At 60.5% G+C, this 16317-nt stretch overlaps 4 protein-coding genes across 4 annotated transcripts; all 4 read left to right on the forward strand.

Moving 5' to 3' along the window:
• Positions 1 to 606: 606 nt before the first annotated feature.
• On the forward strand, positions 607 to 2795 carry ACA1_006100 (asparagine-linked glycosylase, putative; the record flags this gene model as incomplete). Its single annotated transcript, XM_004354998.1, has 8 exons — positions 607 to 699; positions 803 to 867; positions 934 to 1309; positions 1412 to 1538; positions 1613 to 1729; positions 1820 to 2036; positions 2107 to 2249; positions 2362 to 2795. The coding sequence occupies 8 exons, from the start codon at positions 607 to 609 to the stop codon at positions 2793 to 2795; spliced, it is 1572 nt and encodes a 523-aa protein (XP_004355050.1).
• Positions 2796 to 3244: 449 nt separating this feature from the next.
• Positions 3245 to 4164, forward strand: ACA1_006110 (AIG2 family protein; the record flags this gene model as incomplete). The annotated part of the gene is made up of 3 exons (XM_004354999.1): positions 3245 to 3386; positions 3633 to 3766; positions 3871 to 4164. The coding sequence occupies 3 exons, from the start codon at positions 3245 to 3247 to the stop codon at positions 4162 to 4164; spliced, it is 570 nt and encodes a 189-aa protein (XP_004355051.1).
• A 293-nt stretch (positions 4165 to 4457) lies between these two features.
• On the forward strand, positions 4458 to 7779 carry ACA1_006120 (Ankyrin repeat containing protein; the record flags this gene model as incomplete). The annotated part of the gene is made up of 8 exons (XM_004355000.1): positions 4458 to 5357; positions 5474 to 5592; positions 5689 to 5872; positions 5953 to 6464; positions 6550 to 6623; positions 6701 to 6820; positions 6924 to 7096; positions 7174 to 7779. 8 exons carry the CDS (start codon positions 4458 to 4460, stop codon positions 7777 to 7779), a joined length of 2688 nt encoding a protein of 895 aa, XP_004355052.1.
• Positions 7780 to 8262: 483 nt separating this feature from the next.
• Positions 8263 to 16229, forward strand: ACA1_006130 (Tyrosine kinase, putative; the record flags this gene model as incomplete). The annotated part of the gene is made up of 15 exons (XM_004355001.1): positions 8263 to 8487; positions 9047 to 9178; positions 9274 to 9333; positions 9433 to 9532; positions 9668 to 9997; positions 10113 to 11603; positions 11725 to 11802; positions 12310 to 12458; positions 12579 to 13925; positions 14036 to 14591; positions 14712 to 15079; positions 15150 to 15211; positions 15338 to 15588; positions 15673 to 15814; positions 15923 to 16229. 15 exons carry the CDS (start codon positions 8263 to 8265, stop codon positions 16227 to 16229), a joined length of 5598 nt encoding a protein of 1865 aa, XP_004355053.1.
• Positions 16230 to 16317: the final 88 nt, after the last annotated feature.

Genomic DNA, 16317 nt, shown 5'->3' on the forward strand with positions numbered 1-16317 from the left:
TACTCGGGTCGGGTGGTGGCAAAACATAAAATGAAAGGTAGGTCGGACATCCACTCGCTCCATCCCACACCCAACCCTTGGCATTACGGTGTAAAGGAACGGTCATCAACGCGTTGCGCCAGACCATGCAACGGCCCCGAGGGGCGATGCAGGCACTGTGTGCGCAACGCAGCACTTCGCGCTCAGGAGCAAGGGACAGGCGTCATCATCCATACCCAGTGGGCTCGTCTTGTTTAAGGGATACAAGACTATAGACTCAATACTATGGAATATGATCCTGAAGAGTACGGTCTACTCCTCACAAGGCGGGCGCGGCCTACTTGAAGCTCGCTCCGCCCCTGCCGGCGGGCGAATGTGGGACTGGAAAGGAAAGTTGAGAAATGTGTCGACAAGCGCAGCAGCGCATCGAGCAGCAGACCAACACGAGATGGGCGAAAGATTGGCAGAGGGTAGGCACCAGAATTGATAGATGGAGCACCATCGATGGTAGCATCTTGCTTCGTTGTGCGCAGGTTGGCTGAGTGCATAAAATCAAGAAAAAGGAATAAGAGAAAGCAAAAAGAAAAGTAGAATTTAAAATAATTTGTGCCACAGAGGAAGAAAGGCATGGGGGCGTGGTGGGTCGGCACCCTCTTGCTGGGCGGCTACGCTGCACTGGCAGGCATCACCGACCACTACGTTGGGAGCCAACCCTACATGGTATTATTATTATTTCCCTACGCCGTGCCCCCCCCCCAATGCCACTAAGCGAGGGTTGGTTTCGTGACGTGCCCTCTAGGACGAGTTGTTTCATGTGCCACAGACCGAGCGCTACTGCCGGGGCGAGTTCTGGGTCTGGGACCCCATGATCACCACCTTTCCCGGACTGTACGTCGCACCACACACACACCGCCTGCACCGTGTCATAGCCATCGTAACACATGGTGTTTGCAGGTACTTTATCTTCGCACTTCTGTTCAAGGTGGCCGACGCCGTGCGACAAGCAGCGGGCCTCCACCATAACTACGGCGCTTGGTCCCTCTGCTCGGTGGAGGCCATGCGCGGCATGAACACGCTCTTCGGCGTGCTCAACTTCTTCCTCTTCTACCAACTGGTGGCCATGCTCTATCATCATAACCAGACCTCCTCCTCGCTGCGTGCTGGTCGCGGCTATCGATCGGCACAGCGCGTGCTGATGGCTCTGCTGCCGCACCTATTCCCCGTCCAGTTCTTCTTCTACTTCCTCTACTACACCGACACTGTCTCGACCTTCTTCGTGTTTCTGTGCTACTACCTCTCCCTCTGCGACAGAACCACACTCAGCGGCTTGGTACGTTCACACTTTTGACGTGACGAGGCGCGTTGCACCAATGGTGCGGCGTTGGGCCATTCTTGGCTGACCGTGTGCCCGCGTGTGCGATGTATGATCCAGGTGGGATTCCTCGCAGTCGCCTGCCGACAGACCAACATCGTGTGGGTGTGCTTCATCGCCTTCTCCATGGTGTTGCGCCAATATTACAAGAGCCGCGGTGGCAGCGACGGTGCCGCCAGCACGCTAGGTACTCCTGTGCACACTGGCCTTCGATTGCGCGTGAATGCGTGGCCAACTGACGAAGCGCAATCGTTTGTTCAGGTTTGCTCCGCTTTGCTGTGCAAAATAGTCGATCCATCTGCGCGCGGCTATGGACCTTCCTGGTGCTCGCGGCCTCGTTTCTCGTCTTCGTGTACCTCAACGAAGGCATCGTCATTGGTACCGATTCCCTTGTGTCGAGCGTCATTTTCCAACTGAGCATCCACGAATCTCACATTCTGTTCTCTCCCCCCCCCACGATGTATCAAGGCGACCGCACTCAGCACAGCCCGCGCTTGCACTTTGTGCAGTTGTTCTACTTCCTCGCCTTTACCGCGGCGTGGGTTTGGCCGCGACTGCTCCTCGGCGTGGTTGGCGGAGTCCGACGACGCGGATGGTCCGTCATTGTGAAGCACAACGCCGTGCATTTTGTGATCGGAGCGGTCGCAACCCTCCCGATCATACTCTACTTGATTCACAACTACACGTATGGCCACACACACACGACACACACACACACACACCGATGCACGTGCTAACCCGCGTGATCTGAACAGGTATGCGCATCCCTACCTCCTTGCGGACAATCGTCACTACCCCTTCTACGTGTGGAAGAACTTCTTTAGAAGAAACGAGAACTTCAAGTACGCCTACTCTCTCGTTTACTACGCGGCCGGCTTCGCCCTGTGGAAGCTACTCGGTACGCACCTACACCACCTCTTCTTCACGACACGTCAGCTTGTCTTATGATCCGAGTCAGCTCTTTTGGTTGCTAACTCGATCGCTGCATTCTTCTCATTCCTACGGCACAGGCACCAAGGTCTCGCCGCTCTGGCGCTTGGCCTACTTCGCCTGCACGGCGGTGGTGCTCGTGCCGGCTTCGCTGCTCGAGTTCCGCTACTTCATCATCCCTTTCCTCTTCCTTCTCCTGCACACCATGCCTTCGGCGCCCGGCCTGATCGACGCTTCCGTGTGCTGCGCCTCCTCTTCCTCCTCCTCTGCACGGCACACGGCAACGTGCACGAAGGACGGCAGCGGCGGCAGAGCGGGACAGGGCCGGGGAGAGAAGGACCGGCGAAAGAAGCCCAGAAGCGACGGCGCCGGAGCGCTGCTCGACAAGGCGAACCTGGCGTGCCTCGCGGTCGAGTGCCTCACCTTCGTGGCCGTCAACGCGGCCACGCTGTACATCTTCGCGCTACGGCCCTTCGCCTGGCCATCGGGCGAAGTGGCACGCATCATGTGGTGATTATCCTGATTGGGGTCAGGGAGGTGGATCAACCCAAGAGTTCGACTCACTTCCACTTGGGATCCCAAGTATAACACTTCATTGGATTGCCTCCTTCAACATCTCAACGAGCGAGCTACGACGGCCGCGGCTGTCACTTCAGCTCTGCGCCAGCTCTTGGCCCACTGAAATTCAGGCCAAGACCCCATTTCCCGAGAATTTCTTTCTTTCCCGACCCGGGTACGGCAGGCAACGTACCATGCGGCGGCAAGCAAGCATTGCCCACGGTCGGCGCCTCTTGTTCAGTCATTGCTTGCCAATTGCTTCACGCACACCACAAGGTACCACGCATCTTCTCTTGCATCTTTTCCCTCCCTGTTCATGGTTCCGACCGCATCTCTTGATGAATCTCAGTTTTAGAAAGATTTAATTGCTTAATCAATCGGCCTACAGGCATCGTACACAGAACAATGAGCTCGGCCACTACTGTTGTTCCCTTTCCCGCGGGACACCGCGTCTTCGTCTACGGTTCGCTCCGACCAGACATCAACGCCAGCATTCACCAGCGATTCATGGGCAAGTGCATCCCGGTTGGACCAGCTTACTACCAAGGTACCCACGCCCTCCTCCGTGTCGCCCTCCAAGGGCGAGCACTTCACGACGTCAGATGAAACATCAAACATCACCTTCCACACCCACCTGTGCTTCACACTTCAGACGGCGTCTCGTCGTCCGTTCTGTGAACAACACACCAAGCGGACACCAAGTGGCCACATGACCGTCCCAAGTGCTTGGTCCTGATGCGAGGCCTTGACTGAGTCGTGACCGTCCTCGACGGCCATTCATCCCTCCCGCCAGGACGCATGTATATCGTCGACAAGCGCACGGAAGAGGAGCAGCTGCTGGGCCTGAAGGAGACCACCGACGTGTCGGTCCCGTCCGAGGTGCGGAAGTACCCGGCCGTCGTGCCTTCCGACGATCCCGCCGAGCGTGTACGTGCTCTCTGCCTGCCTTGTGTGGTCCTTGCATTTGGTGATCGTGACATCGCTTCGTGTTTGGTGATGCTGATGCTGATGTTGATGATGATCTTCATCAGGTGCATGGCATGCTCTTCGATGTGCCCGATGAGCACAGAGACGAGGTGCTGCGAGGATTGGACGAGTACGAGGATGCGGTGGGCATCCCCGAGGGCCTCGCCGAGTACCGACGGGACCGCGTCACCGTGCGCATGGGCCAGGGTCACGTCCACGAGAACGTGGAGGTCGAGAGCTGGATGTACGTGTGGGCCAGAGAGGTCCACACGCTCGCGCGAGTGCACGACGGCGACTACCGATCGGTCTACGTCCTGCGCGCCGACGCGGAGGAGAGCGCGTCGCTGCCCCAAGCGTGACTGCTGGCACAGAAGAAGGCTGGTGTTCATTTCCTCTCTTTTGTTTTTTGCGCAAATGAAAAGGTTTCGCAAACCCAAAACCAAAATGCGAAATGAAATGAATTTCTTTTGTCTTGGCAAAACGGCTCGCGCAAACCAAGCCCGCAGGAGAAAATCAAATTCACTTCTTCATCTGGAACGCGGGGCCGCGTCTGTCTCCATCGAATCTTCGCAAGACCACCAATCGCTTCTCCTGCTGGCTTGAATTGTGTAAAAAAAAAAAACATTACGTGCGGCGGTGATCGGTGCGGACAATGTACCGCAAGCGAAAGCGATCGGTGCCCCCCGTGGAGGAGAAGAAAGGGGGCGATCGGTCAAGAGGCGCGAGGGATCGAGGCAGGGACTACATGATGATGATGATGGAAGGCGTGACCAATGGCGGAGGAAACGGCTACGGCGGCGATGCACCAGCGGCCTACACACCACCGGCCTCTCCACCTCAGCCACCAATCGATCAGAATTGCATTTTCCACAACCTGGCCACTTCGACATCCGAGCTCCAACAGTCGCACGAGCAGACCGTTCACGCGACGAAGCGAATTCTGTTGCACCAGGCCCTTTTGGGCAGCGACGGCGGCCATCATGGACCACAAGCGGCGACGGAGCGAGAACGCATAGACAAGAGACTCGATGAGGAGATGGAGCTCAGCCGGCGGGTCCAAACAGCGAGGACGAACGACATCTATGCGTCCTTCCTGCCACTGCACCAGGCACAGCCGCTCCTGCTGCCGCATCTGGAGATGCTCTGGCCTGGGGGCTGCCTGCTGCAGGCCAGGACGCGCTTGAACAACACAACGCTGGATGGAAATGGAGGAGACAATGGCAGCGGGAACGATTGCTGGCTCGCCTTGTCATCAGGCCTGACCAATCCCGACATGCCGACGCGATTCCGGCTCGAGCGGTTCCGAATTCGACGCGGCAACGGCAAGGAGGACCGATTGCCGATGATAGAAGGGGGCGATGACAAAATGGGAGGCGAAATCTTCACTTCCAACGGAATCACCGTCTACGCCGGCGATCGAGGCTCTTTCTCATCTGCCGTCTCGTTGCGGCCGCGGCTGGAGCTCGATTCGCGATGGGCCGGCTATGGCTACGAGATCGGCGTCATGACCCGCGGCAAGCAATCGTGGGCCACCCACTGCCTGGCCTTCATGGTACCAACGAGCGCGCGGGCTTAGCTGGGCGGGCAGGGTAGTGGCGCGGAATGTAAAGCGCAAGTGAACACACACAATCCTCATGATGCCCTCTTGCGTGATGGATGATAATGCAGGTGTCGAAGGCAGTGATGGACGACTACAACCTGCGCGGAGTGATCGACCAGTTTGGAGCGGCCACCTTCGAGCGGATGCCCGTGCAGCCTGATCGCACCGCTCACTTCCTCATCGCCAGGTACACCACTGTCTAAGCTGCCACCGCCGGAGTGCGCGTGTATTGCACATGCCGTATGCGGTGCTGGTCATTGGTAACATTCCTCGCCGTTTGCAGGGCTCCGGCCGAGCTGTACGCGAAGGAGTCGATCACGCTGCCCAATGGGTCGATGCAGATGTTCCTAATGACTGCCATCACCGAAGAAGAGCTGCAATTCGGAATGCACAACCGGGCGTTGGACCTCTACCACCGATTACGACATGCCGGCAAGGCCTACATCAGCGACCTCGACCGACCATCGGTATCCCCCTCCCCTCCTAATAAGTTAGTAACTGCCGCTTGGCGCTCACACCAACACACCGGACATTCGTGGATGCACAGATCGACCTGCGACGCGAGAGCGACAGGATTGCGGACGAGGCCGCGGCGAATGGCGACCTGGCCACCCTTGGCGGACTGCTGAGCAGCGGGTATCGCGTCTTCCCCGGCAACCCCATCATCTGCCTCGCGGTCAAGAAGGGCCGCGACGACCGGTCGGCAGCCAGCGTGCTGCGATTCTTTATGGACAAGCGATGGAGGGACGGCGGGGATCGGGCGACGAATGGGCGAGCAGAGCGAGACGGGACCGAAAGCGAGAGGGAGCGAGAGCGAGAACAAGGAGGAGAGGGTGTGCGGAACGGCGGCGGCGTGGGCGACGCGACGGCGACGGACGAGGAGTTGGTGCGGAGTCTGGCGCAGGTGAGGGACGAGGACAACTACACGGCACTGCATTGGGCCGCGCGGAATAATTTTGCAGAGTGTGCCCAGCTGCTCGTGGAGAAGGGGGCAGTGGACATCGAGCTCCGGGGAACACGGACGGCGGTGACCGCCCTCCATTTGGCGGCCAATTTTGGGTACCCCCCCAAACCACCGCCAGACATGGCTGTGGTCGTTGGTGGCGTTCTTCTGACACTTATCTTTGCCGCCTTTGATGCGCAGATCGTTGGAGACGCTCAAGTTGTTAATATCAAAGGGAGCCAATCTTACCAGTGATGCGTTGCCTGATAGGCAAGGTATGCGGCACAGATCTCTACCGGCCAGCCTTCCATTGCGCTCTTGGTGAGCTAACAAGCGCGTTATTCCACCACAGGCGAGGTGACCCCGCTGATGCTGGCTCTGGATTCCGAGAATGAACGATCATACGAGGCCTGCAAGATGTTAATACAGGCCGGGGTGAGTGTAAACAGCCAGGACTGGGCCGGTTCCACCGGTACGTCATCATCCGCGCTCTTTTCGCCTCATTGTGGCTTCATTTTTGAGGGACGAGAGGGTTTCAGTTGACTGACCTCCCTTCTCCCGACTCGCCGCGCCAGTGCTACACAAAATGTCTCGGGTGGTACCGCGCTACTTGATGAAGGCCATCGAGTTCCCGGGCAAGGAGAAGGGCAGGGAGGTGTCGTACTTCATTCGAGACGGCGAGTTTGGGAAGCGGGTGGAGAACAGGGTGGACGAGCGATACATCCACGACTATCCCGAAGCCGAAGAGGTAATTCGCCAACGGCACACACCACACCGCACAATTGCTCACCATCAACATCTCTCTGTGGCTGCATCTGTGAGCAGGAGCTGTTCAACAAGCACTTCGGGGCGTTTTGTCCGATGCACAAGATCTACATGGGCATGCTGAGCAAGCTCGGACTGCTCATGCGGAACGGGGCCGACGTGGGTCTGCGTAACAACGCCGGCATGCTGGCCCTGCACAACTTTGCGGGCGAAGGCGGGCTGCGCGAGGTCCGCGCAGTGCTCGACTACGAGGCCGGCAGCGGCCTCAGCCGCGAGGAGCGCGAGGTCAACTGGAAGAAGATCATCAACGCGCGGGACAACTCGGGCCGCACGCCGCTCTGGATGGCCTGCGCGCACGAGAAGGGTCCCGAGCTCGCCGTCAAGATGGCCCACTGGCTCATCGGCCGCGGGGCCGACGTCAACCTCGGCGACGACTGCGGCATCACGCCGCTCCACGTCGCCGCCGTGTTCGGGAACCTGCCGCTGGCGAACCTGCTGGTCAAGCACGGCGCCTCGCCGCACACGCTCACCATCCGCGGCGGCGGGCAGCTCTTCTGCGCCAACACCGAGCACGTCTTCCCGTCGGGCGTGTCGCCGCTCCACGTCGCCAAGAAGGAGGGCCACTTCCACCTCATCAACTTCTTCCACGAGGTCCTCGGCCCATGATGTGTAGTGGCCACCACCCTGGTCCTCCTCCTCCTCACTTTCAACAATGAATTCGCCAAACTGGTCTTGCGGCCAAGATTACACTCATTTTCTCTTTCTGGTTGCGAGGTTCAATTTTTCAAGCTCGTCGCAGCTCCGGTTGGTCGGGCCGCAAGGTCTGCACACGTGGGTGCAAGAACGAAAAACACGTAACGAAGGAGACCGCAAAAAAAAAATCCGCAAGCCGCAAAGCGGCCGAAAAGCGCGACACAGAAGAACGAAGAAAGAGAGAGCTGCCCCCCCCCGCTTCGTCTTCGTTCTTCGTGGAGAGAGATTGACGCACATAGAGGGGAGCGAGTCGAGGCGGAGGAGGAAGGAAGAACGCAAAGGCACAAAAGAAAATCGATCTCCGCGCCGTCGTAGAGGCCTCGAGAGATGTTGTCATCTTCGGCGGAGCGGCGGTTGTCGCCCGCTTCGAGCCCAGGCGGTGGCGGAGTGGGCTCGATGATCGGAGGAAGTGGAGGCGGTGGCATCTCATTCCCTTCGAAGGGGGCGGGCAAGACGTTCGAGGTCCTCTGGGCCTTTCAGCTGCCGCTCGAGGCCGTCATCATCGGCCTGGGGAGCGCCCTCGATAATCTCGGGTGGCGAGTGGTGGACAAGGAGAGGAAGTGGACCGATGGACAGGAGGGCAAGGACCGCATCCTCGCCCACGTCATCTCCTACCTCGGGGTACGTCCCTGCCCATCTGCCCACTTTCGTCTCTTCTCTTCCATCAAACTCCTATTACCCCCCCCCCAAACAAATCGTTTTCTTTTGCGCTGTCGATCAATGTGTGGCAAATTGGGACCTTGGCTCTTCCGTTTTGATGGAGAAGGACCTTTCATCATCTTCATCCTCGGAACGATCGTTCCCTTTTCACTTTCGTGGGACTCTAGGATTTCTTGATTTTTCTTTACACAATCAACTCTTACGCAGATGGAAGCGGGGACCCACAAGACACAAGTCACCGCGTTCGTTTGATTATTCAAATCTTCATCCTTTATATGTTTGTGGCTATTTTTGTTGTGGTGTTGTCTCTTGTTTGCTTTTCTTGCGTTCCCGCCCACTGAAGAGGTCATGGTCACTCTCCGTCCTCAGTAACGGTGTTTTCGTTGACGTGTAGCAACTTCTTCTTCTTCTTCAACAATCACCCGTGAGTTAGTGTGTTCCTAACGTGTTCTCTATTCTCTCTCTCTCGCTCTCGCTTTCGCTTTCGCTTCCGCTTTCTCTCTTTTGGCACTTGGTGCAGCTGCTGGAGTTTGTGTTCGACTTCAACGCCGTGACGAAGCCGCAGGGGGAGACCACCTACGTGCGCGCCATCGGCCAGCCCAGCTTTCCCGACCCCTCGCAGGCCCGCCGCCTGCTCCACCACCTCTACCACGTACGCGTGTGTCGTGAAGTGCGGCCAGCCTCGACTACTTGGCTTTGTCTCACACTGCGCTGGTGGTGTTTTTTGTCCGCGAACCCCTGCGACAGGCATTGCCGCTGACGTCGCGATCATCGATTGGTCTGCGGATGGTGGAGATTCCCCCACAGGTACCTACACACTTTCGACTTTACATCTCGCAATGTGCGGATTGCTGTTATATTCATTTATTTATTTGTTTGTATTTGTTTATTTGTATGTGACTGTAGTTTGTAGAAATGCTGGTTCACGCAACGCGACCAACCAAGGACGGTGGCCTCGCGATCAAAGATCGACGGTGGCACCTCAAAACACATCACTACTGTTTCGGTACGCATGCACACGACCGCACACGCACACACGCCACCGCACACGCACGCACACGACCGCACACGCACACATGCGCACGCCTCGGTGCAGCAAGAATTCTGATCACAGCGGTCTGCATGTCACGCTGCGGTGCAGTGGGGAAGGAGTGCGTGGACTGGGTGATGAACTACACGGGTTACTCGCGCGAGCGTAGCATCGCCGCCTGCCGGGAGCTGGCCGAGCGGCGAGTGCTCATGCACGTCGACCGCAAGAAGAAGTTCAAGGACGGCCGGTTCTTCTACCGCTTCCAGACCGTGTTCGCCGAGGACGAGGACGCGTTCGAGGAGGCCATGAAGGAGGTGGAGGACCAGGGCCGCAAGATCCGCGCGGAGCTGGCCTCCACCCGCAACAACGTCCGCATCTCGAAGGACATCTGGCCCCTGGTCTCCTTCTCCATCTCTCGATCCACCGAGGAGTCCATCGAAGGTATGCACGCCGCATGCCACATGCCATACATTCCTCACTCCACGCCCCAGCATTCCATGCGCATTCATCGCATTCTCTAAACGAATCGATCGCCTGCTGATGGGCACAACATCAGATGAGGAGGAGGACGACAGAAAGCTGTCGAAGGCGCCACTCTCGCCCGGGTCCGCGCGACGAAAGGTGCAGCACCGAAGCCGCTCCAAGAGCTGCGCGTCGTCGTCGGCCTTCCCCTCGGAGGAGTCCATCAGGTCGCACTCGGCCGAGACCAAGGCCGTCGCCACCGCCGCCACCGCCCCCACCTCTGCCAGCCCCTCGGCTGGCGGTGGCAGCCACTTCATGTCGACATCGTCGGGCATGCACGCGCGCGGGTCGCACCTCCGGCGGCCCTCGGACGAGTCCGCGTTCCCGCTGCTCATGCGGTCCACCTCCCAGCGCAACGCCATCGACCTCTCGATGATGTCGGGCGGCTCGTCGATCTCATCGTCGTCGCCGTCGTCGCTGTCAGGCTCGCACTCGCCCGTGCTCCGCCGCACGATCTCGCAGCGCCCCTCGTCGGACTACAACCCGCGCAGCCAGTCGGCGCTGTCGATTGCCGCCGCCGCCGGTGGCAGCGACATCCACTCGTCATCGTCGTCGTCGGTGCCGTCACCCACGTCGTCGCCCGGCCCGCTCGCCCGCGGCACCGCAACCACGACGTCGTCGCCGCTCTCCTCGTCGTCGAGCGTGTCGTCGTCGGCCGCCACCCAGCGCGTGAAGAAGCTTAAGTTCGCCAAGACCACGCACGAGATCAAGACCACCACCAACGGGTCGTCGCCGTCGCCGTCGTCGGCCGAGCACCTGGCGCTGCCGACGTCGACGTCGTCCAGCGCGCCGTCGTCGTTCCCGTCGCTGTCGTTGGTCAACGGCAGTGGCGGCTTCAGCACGTCGCCGGCGTCGCCCTCGCTTATGTCGCCGCTCGGTCGCTCGGTCGACCACATCGACTTCCTGCCCATCTGCGACTCGGTCCTCCAGAGCATCGCCGACGAGGAGTACGGCGGCGCAGCGTCAGCCGACCCCAGCGGCAGCGGCGCCTACGCGCTCGTCGACTCTGTCAATACTGTAGACACCACGCACCACCACCACGTACATGCGCAGACCAGCGTCGGCGGCGGCAGTGGCGTCGCCGGCATGTCAGACTCGGGGCACGTCTACAATGCGGGCCACCACCTGCTCGACCGGCTCGGCCACAGCATCCCCGAGCGGTTCTCGTCGCCCGACCTGCCGGCCGTGCCAGGGCAACAGCCGCAGCCGCAGCCGCAGCACGGCGGCAAGAAGGCCAACAACAAGCGGCTCAACAAGACCACATCGTCATCGCACATCGAGCGCGGCCTCACGATCGGCGGCGCCGGCTCGCTGTCCGCGCCCCTGCTGGCCTCGCTCGACTCGGCCACCACCACCGCCACCGTCATCTCGTCGTCGCACTCATCTCCGTCACTGCCGGCCGTCTCCTCGTCGCCGCCCTCGTCGCCCTCGTCGTCGCTGTCGTTCATCCCCTTCTCGCAGTCCCTCGCCATCCCGCTGGGCAGCCTCCAGCGACGCAAGTCCAGCTCCACCCCGCCCAGCCCCCGTACGTCCACCCTCCCCCCCCGCGCCCGCACCGTAAGCTCAGCTCAGCTCAGCAGGCGCACAGCAGCGTGGCCTTCTCACCACCCCGCGCTGTTCGTTCGTTCGTTCACCTGACACCACAGAACGCGGGAACTCGCCGGTGATGTCGGCGCGTCTGCCCATGCCCAAGAGCCACACAGCCGACTACCTCCCGGTGATCGGTACCGCTCGCCGTCCCTCACACAACACACGCAACTCCATTCGTGCAGCTCTTCTTCTACTCTTCTTCGCGTTCGCCTCTTTATTTGGCTGCAAAAGCGCTTGTTTCGCGCAATGTCGGCCAAAGGGACAAATTAGGGCCTTGGGGCGGCCCCAAATGGTCAGGTCGTGTTCACAACGTCCACCCCATTATATAAGTAATATAATAGCCATTGAATAGAGGGTGAGAGACGTGGGATGGAACATAGCGGCTCGGGGCTGAGCCTCATCCAGGTGGCCATGGCGCGCTACGCCAGCGGCGCGCTTCTGGGTTTCTGCCCCCCCCTCGCCACTACAAAGCCAATCTCGCAAATTTGCCCCAATTCATCGAGAGATTTATTTATTTATATTTAATTCATCTTTTACACAGCACCATCTCGTTTTTTCTATTTATTTTTCTTATTATATTCTTGTAATACTAATAAAAATAACAATGAATAATAATTCACTCTCTTGCCTCCCCCCCCCAGCAGAGAAGCGAAGCATGGCGCTGTCGGCGCCCAACTCGCCGCCGTCAGTGCGAGGCGACGCATCGGCCGGCGGCCTGTCCTCCTCCAAGGACAAGGAGAAGAAGTCCCTCCTGCGACTCACCGGTCGACGCAAGAAGGACAAGGAGCGAGTACGTCACCTGCCTCGGCTCCACCCCCAGCCAGCCATTCTCATCGTGCGCGTGTTGTGTGTGTCGTATGTGTGTCGTGTGTGTGTCGTGTGTGTCGTGTGTGTCGTGTGGTGCGAGCAGAGTGCTTCGGTTGACGGAATGGAGGACACGTCGGACCGCGAGAGCAACGGGGACAAGTCGTCGCGGCGCAAGCGATCGAAGAGCTTCAAGAAGGGCTTCCGCAGCAGCAACGACAGCGATGTCGACACCGTTGACGACGATCCGGCCGTTGCCGCCGTCGGACCCCGCGACGCCATCAAGCGCAGCGACTCGAAGCGGGACGGCAACCGGCCGATGCGCGGCAGCCGGGACGGCGGCGGCGGCGGGGTGGACGAGTCCACCACGACTACCACTACGACGACCACGACCAAGTCGCCCGAGAGCGGCGGCAAGCTCGCGTCGCTCCAGGCCTTCCTCCAGCGCGGCGCGGCCGCCATCCACTACCCGGGTGAGTACCCGCGCACGTCGCCGCGCTTTCACAACAACCAGGCCACCCCACCAACGGCGGCCGACACCTCGACGCCGCCGCCGTCGCCGCGCGGACTGACCTCGCCGCGCGTGACCACCGCCGCCGCCGCAGCGCGGCCCAACGACACACACCCTCCGCACCAGCTGTCGACAGACGCTGTCGACACGGTGACGCTGATGATGCTGGCCGGCGGCATGGCCGGCGGGGCCTCTGTGCCGCACCCGCACCAGCACCAGGGCCAGACCCAGCAGGAGGCGTCGGTCGACGAGGAGACCTACCGGCGGCTGTTCGAGCACGAGCTGATGGAGGTGAACCGGGTGAAGAAGCGGGTGAGCAAGATGCTGAAGAAGAAGGCCAAGGAGGACAAGCGCCGGCGCGAGGCCGAGCGGGTCTACTCGGACCTCAACAAGGACCAGTCGGTGCGCAAGCTGGCCAAGGTCTTTGGCGAGTCGTCCGAGCGGCTGCCGACCGGCTACGGCTGCTACGCCACGTCCTACTTCGAGGAGGAGCTGGCCTCGGCGTCGTCGTCGGGCCGCCACCTCACCACCGCCGGGGCCAAAAAGGGCGGCAAGGGCAACAAGGAGGAAAAGCGTGAGCGAGAAAAGGAAAAAGATAAGGAAAAGGACAAGGAAAAGGCCAAGCGGAAGAAGCGACGCGGGGAGAAGAGCGAGGGCAAGCGGACCCCGCGCGGCGGCGGCGGGGCATTGCCGACAGTAACGGCCGCAGCGAGTACCGCGACGGCGGCGGGCGGCGAAAAGGTGCCGACATCGTCGTCGGGCGACGACGGCGCGGCGGGCGGGCGGCGGGCGTGGGACGTGCTGTCGGGGCGCGAGGAGCAGGACAAGTCGTGGCTGCGCGAGGTCATGGACGAACGCAAGAAGCTCGCCGCCGACAAGCGCAAGAGCCAGGAGGCCACCCTCCCGCCCAAGTCGCCGCGACTCGTCAACCTCACCGTCTCTGTACGTCGCATGCTGTTGTGTGTGTGTGTGTGTGTGTGTGCGTGCGTGTGCGTGTGTGTGTTGCGTAGTGTGCAATGCTCATGCGAGGCGGCGTTGATTGGCGTGCGCAGGATGACAACCGAGGGGACGAGGAGTGGGAGTCGATGCTGCAGGGCCTGGTCCAGCGCCAGGAGAAGGCCAAGCGGATGCGCGAAGAGTCCGAGTCCCACAGGGCCGCCACCGCCACTTCCACCGCCACCACCTCCTCCCGCGCCTCCACCGACGCCACCGACACCTCCACCACCTCCGCGTCGGCCGACCCGGCCAAGCCCACTGCGGACGAGGGCGAAATGGAAACGGAGACGGAGACAGAGACGGAGAAGGACGCGGCGGCGGTGAGCGGGGCGGCGGGGCTGGGAGGGGGCGGCGGCGGCGGCGGGGAGGAGACAGAGGACGAGGAGGACGTGCTGGCGCGGCGACGGCGGCAGGCCGCGGAGCAGGTGCGGCGCGAGGAGGAGGAGGAGCGGGCGGAGCTGGTGAAGCTGCAGGCGGACGAGGCGGCCCAGGTGGAGTACCTGAAGTCGCAGGTCAAGATGCTCATCTCGCGCAACTACGAGCTCAAGATTAAGGTCCACGAGAACAAGCTCCAGACGCACATCCTCAAGTCCTCGGTCCAGACCCAACTCGGTACTCGTTCCTACCGCGTCGCTTTCTTTCTTGCCTTCTTTCTTTCTTCGTTTTTTTCGTTCTTTGCTTGCGTGGGCGCTTACCCCGTAAGGGGCTGTGTCGTGTGCGGTGTGTGCGCAGGTGAGTATATGGGCGGCGCGGTGGAGGCTGATACGGAGGAGACGAAGAATTCGTCGTCGGATGAAGAGGAGGAGGACGATGATGAGGAGGACGATGACGACGATGAGGATGACGACGATGATGACGAAGATGACGACGAAGAGGACGAAGATGAAGAAGACGAAGAGGAGGAGGACGATGAGGAGGACGAGGGGGAGGAGCTTGCCACCGAGGACGATGACGACGACCCGGACTCAGAGTGGCGAAGCATACACTCCACCCGCACCATTCCCTTCGAGGACATCGAGTTTGCGGAGCCCATCGGCTACGGCGCCTTTGGCGCGGTCAACCGAGCAATCTGGCGCGGGGCCAACGTGGCAGTCAAAAAGGTGGGACCTCTCTTTGCACCACTTCTCCCACACGCACGAGCTAACTTTTCTTTTTTCTTTTCTTTTGCAGTTGATTCTGGAGCTGAACCCCAAGCAGGTGCAGGAGTTCATTCAAGAGGCCAAGATCATGGAGTGCGTCTTTCTCTCTCTTTCTCTCTCTTTCTCTCTCTCTCCCCTCTCTTTCTTGCAACACAGGACCAACCATTTCATGCGTGTCGTGGCGTGTGTCGTGCGTGTTGCGTGTGTGTCGTGCGGCAGGCGAGTGTCGAACCATCCCAACGTGGCCTATTTCTGCGGCGTCACCCTCAAGCCGTACTTCTGCATTGTGAGCGAGTACTACTGCAACGGCACCGTCATCGACTACCTCAAAAAGCACCCGGACGCTCCGTGGGATCTGATAGTGTCGATGGCCATCGGAGCGGCCGCCGGCGTGCTCCACCTGCACAAGGAGAAGATCATTCACCGCGACCTGGCCGCGCGCAACCTCCTCCTGGACTCCAACTGCAACGGTACCTACTCGCCACCGCACACGCAGCACGCACACGCGTAGAACTCACGACACACGCTCACATGCTTGTGTGCGGTACGTGTAGTGCATGTGACGGACTTTGGTCTGGCGCGGGCGGTCAAGGCCCAGAACTACGGCAAGACCACGGGAGGGCTGGGCGCCATCAAGTGGCTCGCCCCCGAGGCCATCACCACCAACCGATACGACCAGCGCACCGAGGCCTACAGGTACCGTCTCCTTCCGCTGTGTGCAGTTGTGCGTGTCGTGCGTGTCGTGCGTGTCGTGCGTGTGCGTGTGTTGTGCTTGAGCTGACGATCGTTCATATGTGTGTGCAGCTTCTCGATAGTGATGTGGGAGCTGGTGACGCGGGGCAAGGAGCCGTACGAGGGCGAGGACCCGATCCCGATCGCGCTCGGGGTGACGCAGGAGTACAAGCGGCCCCCGGTGCCGCCCGGATGTCCGCCCAAGTGGCGGCAGCTCATGGAGGACTGCTGGGAGCAGGACCCGCTCAAGCGGCCCACCTTCGAGGACATCTGGCATCGATTGCACGAGTGCTACGAGGGCGGCGGCAAGCGGGACCCGCTCGCATCATCGCCGCCGCCAGCGATCGCCGCCTCGGCTGTGGCACCGCCCAGGGCCTAGGCCCGACGCAGTCCAGCTTCGATGGTCTTGCATTCATTTTTTAACCACCCTTTAGGACAATAGACAAGAGGTGATGGCGCCAACAGCT

The sequence above is a fragment of the Acanthamoeba castellanii genome (genome assembly GCF_000313135.1).
Source record: "Acanthamoeba castellanii str. Neff unplaced genomic scaffold scf7180000083029, whole genome shotgun sequence".
In the NCBI taxonomy this organism is placed as follows: domain Eukaryota; phylum Discosea; order Longamoebia; family Acanthamoebidae; genus Acanthamoeba; species Acanthamoeba castellanii.